This window comes from Triticum dicoccoides, chromosome 4B (assembly GCF_002162155.2).
Source record: "Triticum dicoccoides isolate Atlit2015 ecotype Zavitan chromosome 4B, WEW_v2.0, whole genome shotgun sequence".
Taxonomy (NCBI): Eukaryota; Viridiplantae; Streptophyta; class Magnoliopsida; order Poales; family Poaceae; genus Triticum; species Triticum dicoccoides.
In genome coordinates this window covers 625,106,175-625,116,623 of record NC_041387.1, presented here as the reverse complement: position 1 = coordinate 625,116,623, position 10,449 = coordinate 625,106,175, and the positions used below count along the sequence as shown (strand labels likewise).

Genomic DNA, 10,449 nt, shown 5'->3' with positions numbered 1-10,449 from the left:
GGGCGCACGCCCAGGGGCGTCGTGGCGGAGGAGGCCAGCGAGGTCGGGCGGCCACTGGAGGGGGACGCCGACTGGGGAGCAGCAGGGCGCCACCGACGGCGCGGGCCGGCAGAAGCTGCCCCAGCAGCGACGAGCAGAGGGGGCGGCACGGCAGCACAAGTGCCTGCCGCAGGAACCAGAAGGGGGCGCGAGCGGCAAGGGGACGAGGCCGCGGCGGGGCACGTGGGCACACGGGGAGGGCGCTAAGGAAAATACGGGGCGCGCGAGAGGAACGGCGAAGGCAGGGGCGCGGGAGCGCTCCGCGAGCGGGCGTAGTGGCCGTGGCGGCGTTCGGTGATCCAGACGGCGCGACGGGACATGACGGGAGGGAGAAGAAGAGGTTGGGGCCTCACCGAGGGAGTGTAGAGGGCGGGGCAGTGGGGGTTGAGGAGGAGGACGGGGACGTCGCGACGAAGAGGAAGCAGGACGGCGGGGTGGCTCCGGCGTCGTGGTCTTCGTCGAGGAGGCAATCCGGGTGGCGCCGGACGAGGGCGAGGCGGCGACGCACGTCGGAGAGGATGGCGAGGCGTCCAGCGAGGAGGCAATGGCGGCGCCAACGCGGACCAGGTCGGCGACGGCGACGAGCGCAGGGGAAGGGGCGGTGACGGCGTCAGGCGGCGGCGTCCGGGACGTCGCGCGGCGACGGGGTCGGGCCTCTCCCCAATCCAGATGGGATCGAGAGGAGAGGGGGAGGAGTGGAGGAAGGCGAGGCGTCCGGCGATCTTGGGGCGGCGGGCGGCGTTCGACGGGGCCGGGACAACTGCCCGGATCCAGATCCCATCGGGGGAGAGGGGGGAGAGGCGTGGGGAATCGAGGGGAGGGGAGTGGAGTAGGGTTCGATGTCCCCTGGGGGTTAGTAGGTGAGGTGGGGTGGGCCGGTCCGGCTGGGCCAGCCTGTAGCTAGCTGGGCCATTCGGCCCAGGAAGAGGGGTTCTTTTCTTTTGTCTCTTGTCTTCTTTTTTTTAGTTTTGTTTTCTGTTTTCTTTTAACCTTTGTATTTTCTTTCATTATTTCTTTTCTGTTTTAATTCATTTAAAAGTATTTAGGCATTTTATGAAATTGTGTTTACTTTATTATAATTACCCCTGTAATATCCGGCACCCACCGAACAATTTTGTTTCCACTTTTGAAAACTTTTATTGTTGACAGTAATTTGAGTTTGAAATTTGAAGCGGTTTCGAATTAACCCAAGATTAACTACAGTGACAGAGGTGACGTGGCACCATTAACGTGAGATTACTGTAGCATGATTATCCGAGCGTCACACTCGGCATTGTTTGTGGCATGATTGTTATCTGGCTGTTGGAACGCGTCTTCCGTGCGCTCAGAGCTCCCGGCAGTAGATGTCCCCGCGCCGCTGTTGATTGTAGTTGAAGGTCCTGTAATAAAAAAACAGGTACGAGCGTAAGATTTTTCTTGAATGACATGTTTATCGTTGGGAGTACATCAACTACATGTGATTTGGCATGACATCATTCACACAGCAAGCCGTGAGTCTGCATGTGGACATGCATGGCAAATGTAGTTCTCCAGTCATGGCAGCTACAGTCCAACAAACATGGCAACTACTGTTGCCAATGCATGGCAACCAGCTTCTTTCAGTACCAAAACTTGGATTCTATATCCATGGCAGCTGTAGTCCTACATACATGGCAATTACTGCTGCCAATACATGGAAACCAGTATATTCCAGCATCAAAACTTTGTATTCTAGGCTTGAGCTCACTAGGCAAATGCGATCAATCATTAGTGTTGCACACACTCTTTTAGCAGCTGGCAAATCCCGAAGACAATACATGACTCATTGCACAGATGACTTGTTAGCGTTTTCTGTTTGTTTTTTCCATCACCACCGTTACAAATCTTCTTTTCCTCACATGCTATTCCCACAAAAACAAATGCAGTGATGTTTTTGTGGTTCAAATTTTCTTACCTTGTTGTGTCGCATGTGCCCATCTTGTGTGGTCTGTCATTACAATTTGATGTGCTCTATCTGCAATTGCGTTGTCCTGCAACTGCGAAGCTTGCCATGAGATGTTTGCCGATGTAGTCCCACCGTAACAACCTGTAATCATGGTAGTAGTTGGTCACTGCATGGCATATGTAGTTTCTTCAACATGGCACGTGTAGTTGTCCAACCATGCCACACAGGTTTTGTTCACACTTGCCATCCACGGTTTGTTTATACATTACAATCACATTTGATCATACATGGCAACTGCAGTTTGTCTTGGCATGGCAACTATAGTTGTCCAGGGATGGCAACTGCAGTTGTCATCTATGTTCCTTCTGCTAATTCACCGTCTGCAACTTCACTTTTTATGAACTCACCTGTGTATGACGTCGATGGCAGGTACATGGTTGCCGCCTGATGCCACGTGCTACATGAAGGTCCTACATTTTCCCGATATAACTCGTGAGTCTTTTGCCATCCTTTACAAATTTAATTTTCATGTCCACAACCAGTATGTTTCTTTTTCGTATGCGTTACCTTGATTTGCCACATTAGCTAGTTGAAGTTGGTTGCCAGTACATTTGCCAGTGTTAGCGCCCTGTGATTGAACTTGCCATGGTGCCCCCCTAAATGTGTTTTGGTCATAAGAACCTGCGAAAAATGAGATTGTAGGACATAAGTAGAATGTCATTTTCATCGTCGCAAACATGGCAAAATGTTCTTTTCTTGTTATCATGCATCATACCAATGCCTGCGTACTGCTCTAGTAGTTGCAGCAACGACCCTGCAGAAATGAGTTGACTGTACTCTGCTGCATCCCAAGGGGGCGTTTCTGGCCTTTGAGAAACCCAAGGATCAGTTCCATCTTCGTGATTCATTCTTTTCCGATTTTGTTTTTGTCAATGTGTTCTCAATCACTGCATGAACAAGAACGCATCAACAATCTGCAAAAAATGCATTTTTTGCTGTTTGCATGTAGAAGATAACACGGCAATCTTATCACATTTTCTTGCGTAGGCAACCAACACATCATGAAAATAGGACATGCACATCCACTCGCTTTTCTGAAATCTGGGTGCCAGCTATCCTTTCGAATCGATGGCAACAACCACTACAATAGGATGGCAAGCAACAGGTTAACATGGTGGCAGCTAACGGCAACGATAGGTGGCAACTGGTGTTAGACAAAAGTGGCAACTATTTTTCCTACCCCTCATATGCCAAATTTCTCCTTTCTCTCCCCTTTTTAAGGGATCCCTATGCATCCTTCATTACCAACTACTTGCACCAAACGAACCGAGAGCCTAAGCTTAACTCTAGCGTAGTACATGGCAGATCTGGTGTATGCTGCTTGGCAAACGCGAACACACACAAAAATGTGTAGTGTTTTGCCCCGATAGACCTGGTGTATGTTGTTCGAGGAGATCCAGTTGTCATCTTCGTTGGTAAATTTGCAATTTCTAAATTCTGGCCAGAAGAAGGATGAGAAACAGTAGGAGATCGGAGACTCACCTGCTTTTAGCTGGTAGTCTCTGGAGGGCGGGGTTGGAGTGGGGGAGGGGGTGTGGTTAGCGGTGGGAAGGCCCTATGGATCTGCTCTGGTTGCCGTGGCAACCAGAGAAGGACGGCGATGGAGGTATGGGATCGAGGGGTGGAAGACGATGGCGGCAGTTTGGACTGGGGATCGAAAGGAGGCCGGGACGGCTGGGTCGTGCGGGCAGCACGGGCGTCTGGCCCGGACGTGTCGGCGGTTTTGCCACACATCGAACGTGCGGCCTGTGGCTGCGCGCGCCCGGGCGCGGTCGTGCGGGCGGGTTCTTCTCCAGGCTGCACGAGGCGTGCGGTACAACCATCCGATACACCGAACGTGTGGCAGTTATCGACGTCTTTTTTTTTTTTTGAGGAAACAGCCGCGCTAGTAACATTGAAATGACGGGAGGTAATGTTTGTGTTCCCCCCACTTGGACTCAAAAGGCAACGATCCATGGGACTTGTCATAGACATTTTCTATGGCATGCATCACACCGTCGGCGATATATTGACGGCGAAGAGACGGCCGCGCTGTACGTACATCCCAGTTCATTGCACACATGGAGCCTTCCTAGCCTTTTGGTACCATCTAACCCCAAGAGAAGTGTCGCTCACGATGACCATGGGTTGAGGGTGCTAAGCACGTCCACGTAGACGCGCTGATGTATAATGCTAAACGGGTCCACGTAGATGCGCTGCTGTACACAATGCTGAAGAGGGCCACGTAGACGCACTGATGAATAAATACGGCAAGAGCCCTCTCTCTCTCTCTCTCTCGCTCTAACACAACGCACTGGAGATGAGATAGAGAGAAGGTTACTTCAGAGAAAGAGAAAGAGGAAGATAGAAAGAGAGAGCGAGAGAATGGGGAGGAGGGCGTGCAGTGCGAAGGAAGGGATGAAGAGAGGGGCATGGACGAGCAAGGAGGACGAAACCTTGGCCTCGTACATCAAGGCCCATGGCGAAGGCAGATGGAAGGAAGTCCCCCTCAAAGCTGGTACGTACTAATCCTCGCAACCCACGAATTAACGCTCTATTCTGTTCTAGTCTTCTAGAAAATGGAGTGCTAGTTGAACGTGAGTGAGTGACGCTCGCCAAATTGATTTGCAGGTCTAGGTAGTTGAACGTGAGTGAGTGACGTACGTACTAATCCGTCTGTGATCTTTTGATGAACCGATGCATTTTTATGTCTGCTCATGATCTAGGTAGTTTTTATCAATGTTGCATAGTTTAGTATGAATATGGGGGACGAAATATGAGATACACGGGTGTGAAGGCGCGGATATACAGAGCGCTCGATCCGTGCCCACGGATGGCCTGGGGCGTATGAGGGACCGGATTTGCCAAGTTCGGATGTAGATGCTCTTAGTTACCTAAGAACGTTTCGATATCAGTCACATTTTTCAGGAACCATCGGATCTTGATCGAACGGCCCACGGCCCAAAACAGATCACACCATTCATCGTCAACCTCTCTATCACTTCTTCCTCGCGCCTCCAACCTACCCCGCCCTCCCCCCAACCTCCTCCACCGTCCCGGCCATCCCTCTAACACCCCCTCCCCCGAATAGCAGGAACCTGGTGAGCCCCGCACCCCTCCCCCGACCCCTCAGTTAAGTTTCTTCCTCACCTTCACTTGGGAGAGTGGCAGCCTCGGCGTGGCCAACTTTTACCGCTGCCACTCCTCACGCCATTCCCACCTTCAGCCTCATGCATAGCAGAAATTGATTGATGCCAAGAAAAAAAAATTCAGACACCTGAGATTTAGCAAAACCACAAAAGAATTCGATTATTTGTGTAGTTTTCAAGAAGAATGGGTAAGCTTATTAGCGTCGTTATTCGTTACATGTGCAGGATAATGATGCATATGAAAACGGATGGATGTCGGTGTCATTACTTTGTTGCAACTCGATCTACTTCCTTTGTTTCTAAATATTTGTGTTTCTAGATATTTCAACAAGTGTCTACATACGGAGCAAAATGAGTGAATCTATACTTTAAAATATGTCTATATACATCATATGTGGTAGTCTATTTGAAATCTCTAAAAAAAACAAATATTTATAAACGGAGGGAGTAGTATGGTACATAGATTTCCTCACTGTAATACCTGCTCTTTGCAGGTGTCCTCTCCTACAGAGTTGACCCGTGTCAAACGACGAAGCGATTACAATGAAGGTACACACATAGGGAAGCAGACACCTCCTACTCGATCACTACCTACCGTCCAAATTAATCTCTTAGATGGAGTAGAAAATTAATTCTCTAACAAATGTATCAAAAGGACATGACAACCGTAGCATTTAATTTCTTTTGGATGTTACCTTACCAGATGGGTTGTCACTGAACATGACTTGCACAAAAAGGACAAATGGTGGCCGTTTTCTTCAACATGAAAGCACAGTGATAAGAAATTTGAAGGCCGATGACCACTGGTTAGCCGTGAGCCTTTGTCTGTGGGTGTGACCCATGCCGGAGCACGCACACACAAGTGCCCATACACGTGTGTGCCCATACACGGTCGAAACCATCCATGCCATGCCAGTGCACGTACAAATTCGAAAGCAAGCCAAAACACACGTGCCATTTTTGCATGTGTGGTCACTGGTCTACAATGTTAAAACCTTGTGTTTTATTTTCATTTTCTCTTTTTGAGAATATATTAATCTTTTCTCTTGCCGCAAACTAAGCACTCTACATGAAGCCGATGGATACCTAACACTGCACGCCTAGTCATGTTCACCAAGCGACAGATCAGGAAGATTATTGCCTGGGGATTGGTGACTTTCTCATGTCTGTCCATGGATGGAACACGCAAATGGTCGATCAGCGGTGGTGCCGAGGGTTGGATCTCCCCGGACTGAGCCTCTTGGAGGTCCCACAGACCGGATCGGCGATCTCTTGCAGTGGCCGTGCTGCGGCCGTGGTACTCTCCTACTCTAAGACGAGCTCCTTAGCCGAAAGGTGCCCCAGCCAGCCAGATGCAGCTAGTGGAGGGTCGTTGGCAACTTCCCCACCGCAGCACCAGGGATCAAGGCCACCGATACGCTCGCAGGAGCGGGCCGTGTGTCAAACTTCTCTAGTTTTAGAGTTTTTTTTTAGCATCAGTACAGACACAAGCGCCTATCATCTTGAGATTTACGAGGCCATCGTAGGCGCCTCGTCGTCGACATGAACGGCTCCTTCCATTGAAAACGCATCGCCAAAAATCCTGAAATAAATCCAAAAATAAAGCGAGCACCGGGATTTGAACCCTGGTGGCTTGGGAATATCACTGTCCACCTAACCATCTCAACCACAGGTTAGTTCACCTCTAGTTATAGAGTTGACGGACGAAATCCACGCTTATCAATTTGTCGAGGGACCAAAAATAGACTTTTCTCATTAGTAAAAGCTCAACCTTCTCTCAGCATCTGGTGGGAAGGAACCTTGGCATGCCTCTGAGGCTCTGAGCACCCGCAACTTCCGGGGAGTCGACTGGCAGCATGTCCCTCTTCTAATAGTAAATGTTCGTGTTTCCCCCCACCTAGACATACAAATGCAACGATTCTTAGGACTTGTCACAGAAATATGACATCAATCAAACCTGCCGGCGAAGAAACGGCCGCGCTGCGCATCCCGATTCATTGCACACATGGAGCTTTCCTTGCCTTTTGGTCCATCCACCTCTAGAGAGAAGTGTCGATCACGATAACCATGGCTGAGGGTGCTAAGCAGGTCCACGTAGACGCGCTATTGTACAATGCTAAACAGGTCCACGTAGCCGCGCTGCTGTACAATGCTGAACGGGGCCACGTAGACGCGCTGATGTATATAAATACGGCAACAATCCTGCCGCCCACAGATGAGATGACATAGAGAGAGGTTGCCTCAGAAGAAAGAGGAAGATAGAAAGAGAGAGAGAGAGAGAGAGAGAATGGGGATGAGGACGTGCAGCGCGAAGGAAGGGGTGAAGAGAGGGGCATGGACGAGCAAGGAGGACCAAACCTTGGCCTCCTACATCAAGGCCCATGGCGAAGGCAGATGGAAGGAAGTCCCCCTCAAAGCCGGTACGTACCAATCGATCGCAATCCCTAGTAAAGTTATGTTGTTCTAGACAATCCGGAGCTACCTCCTAAACGTGAGTGAGTGACGCGCACCAAATTGATTTGCAGGTCTGCGGCGGTGCGGCAAGAGCTGCCGGCTGCGGTGGCTCAACTACCTCCGGCCGAGCATCAAGCGGGGCAACATCTCCGACGACGACGAGGAGCTCATCGTCAGGCTCCACCGCCTCCTCGGCAACAGGTGGTCCCTCATCGCGGGCAGGCTGCCCGGCCGAACAGACAACGAAATCAAGAACTACTGGAACAGCACCCTTGGCCGGAAGGCGCTCCCGGCGCGACTGGACACCACCAGGACGGTCGCCACACCCTGCCCCTCCGCCAGCTCCGGCTCCTCCACCGGGGCGTCGACAGCATGGCTTTCCTCTAACTGCGGGGATGGTACAAGTGCCAAGGCTGCGGGGCTGCTGTCGTCGGCCTCGGTGTGGGTGCCCAAGCCCGTGAGGTGCACAGGCGGTCTCTTCCTCAGCCGGGATGCGCCGCCCCCGCCGGTCATGGAGACGCGGGCCGTGGGAGGAGACGCAGATGAGTGCAGCGGCAGCAGCTTGGTGGCATCGTCGGGCGGTGGCGACTGGATGGACGACGTAAGAGCCTTAGCGTCGTTTCTCGAGTCCGACGAGGACTGGGACTGGGTCAAGTCCCTGCAGATGGCGTATTAACGCTCACAATCTTTTTCAGCACAGCACATGCACGTTTATCACTACGTACGAACAGGGATTTGTATTGTATGTGCAAATGTACGATACAGCTCCTTGTACGTACGTTGCCTTCGGGCTGAGAGCACTTGACTAATGAGAGTAGCTACCTGTGACTTCTGATCATACTCACACTCTCTCGAGCTGTTTAGATGGATGGTGTCTGAGTGGGTGTGTTCAACCGAATAAGTGTATGTGTGCCTACACGAGCATCCACATTTTGTATTGTATTTCTAAATAAGAATCTAATTATACTTCAACGTGGCTCTAATTTTTCTTCTTCGAAAAGGAGGATATCTGCCAACCTCCTTTTTTTTGATAAAGATATCTGCCGACCTCTGCATCGAGAAGTGGATGGATCTAGATGACAATAAATGCCTAAGAATTGGATGGACGTCGTTGGTGTCGTTGGAGACGTACTTTGTTGCAACGCTATGATTTCCTCACTATATAGGTGTATGTTTTCTGCACAGTTGACTCGTGTCAAATGCAGTTGCGAACCCACGTTCAAGCAGTGTGGTCACTTGACCACACAACATTTTGGTGAAACTCTTAAGTGCAAGTAAAAATTATGCAGAAGATGGAAGAAAATTTGTAAATACACATGTATTTGACATCGCAAGTTTAAATTGACATCACATACGTGAACTTCTGGCACGGCCACTGGTCAAATGGCAAGGGAAACAATGCTTTGTTTTACGATTACAAAGAAGACACCACAACAAACATCTCCCACTCTACCAACAATCCAAGAGGTGGCTCCTCGTGAAAAGCATTCACAAGAAAATGGCCTACCCGCGGTGGTTTGATGGCAGTGTGTTGTGTTCATGATGATAGTAATGCCATGACTATCGTTGACCCCACTGGCGACATAGCCACTGGGAGTTGTTTTCCTTTTGTTGAGGCGTCGTCGAAAAAGCTACGGGCCTCTTCAACCTCAACTAATAAATACCCCGTGAATTTCACTGGATGTGCCCTCTTCCTTTTTGTTTCTAATCTAACCCCGCCACATCAGTTCGCAAGAGTCTGCTTGTAGATGTAGCTTTACTCTCTCTGTATTAATGTAATTGCTTTCCCAGCGAAAGCCCTAGACCCAGCTTTGTTGGATCGGGAACGGCAACCGCAACAAAACATATATGTGAAACGAACACATAGATACTCTCTTCGATCCAAATTAATTGTGGCAACTTTAGTTTATTACTAAAATTGTACTAAGACTGGGACAATTAATATGAATCGGAGGGAGTACATTGGTTTGATAGATCGATGTTTGGTAAAGTCCTAAAAAATTTCTTCTAGGGTTATTTTGTACACCTTCAGTTCCAAAATAAGTGATGTGGTTTTAATTTAAATTTAAGCTAAAAGCACGAGACACATTTTGGAACTAAGGGAGTAGCATTTTTTCTTTGTGGGTGAAGAGAGTAGCATTTGAAGACCGTTCCGTCCAAACATTTAATGAGTCCCTGTCTGTTTCTTTGCGGGGGTAATTTGTACCTAGAGTAACAAAGAAAACAATGATTTGACAAATGCGTCAAAAGGTACAGCCTCGAGGACATGACAACTATAGCATTTAATTTCTTTTGGATGATACATTTAATTTCTTTTGGGTGTTACCATACCAAACGGGTTGTGAATGAATACTACTGGTTAGCATTTAATTTCATTTGGATGTTACAATACCAAATGATGGCCGTTTTCTTCAACATGCACAGCATAGTGATAAGAAATTTGAAGTAGATGGCCACTGGCTAGCCGTGAGCGAGCCTGTGTGCGTGTGACCCATACTGGAGCACGTATACACAAGTTAGTGCCCATACGCGGTCATGCCAGTGCATGCATGCATGCACAAAGTGAAAAGCAAACCAAAACACATGTGCCATTTTCGCATGTGGCCACTGGCCAGTCGACATATACATATGGCAGCTAGGTAGGTAGGCCTGTATATCACTAGTAGAAAAACACCTAATAGTCCCGGTTCGTAAGAGCCTTTAGTCCCGGTTCATGAACCGGGACTAATGGGCCGTTACTAATACCTCCACCCATTAGTCCCGGTTCAAACACGAACCGGGACCAATGTGCCTCCACGTGGCCCTGTGCGCCGAGCCCAGTCAGGGGTCCTTTGGTCCCGGTTG

The 10,449-nt window shown here is 49.5% G+C and overlaps 1 protein-coding gene across 1 annotated transcript; it reads left to right on the top strand.

Moving 5' to 3' along the window:
- The first annotated feature begins 4,345 nt into the window (after positions 1-4,345).
- On the top strand, positions 4,346-8,417 carry LOC119291851 (anthocyanin regulatory C1 protein-like). Its single transcript, XM_037570661.1, has 3 exons — positions 4,346-4,520; positions 5,646-7,571; positions 7,677-8,417. The coding sequence occupies exons 2-3, from the start codon at positions 7,439-7,441 to the stop codon at positions 8,279-8,281; spliced, it is 738 nt and encodes a 245-aa protein (XP_037426558.1). The 5' UTR covers positions 4,346-4,520; positions 5,646-7,438; the 3' UTR covers positions 8,282-8,417.
- The last annotated feature ends 2,032 nt before the right edge of the window (positions 8,418-10,449 follow it).

Bases quoted from the DNA above. Each gene is read 5' to 3' on its own strand.
- LOC119291851 (XM_037570661.1), top strand. From the start codon at position 7,439: ATGGGGATGAGGACGTGCAGCGCGAAGGAAGGGGTGAAGAGAGGGGCA. The intron at 7,572-7,676 runs GTACGTACCAAT...ATTGATTTGCAG, and splicing joins GGAAGTCCCCCTCAAAGCCG to GTCTGCGGCGGTGCGGCAAG.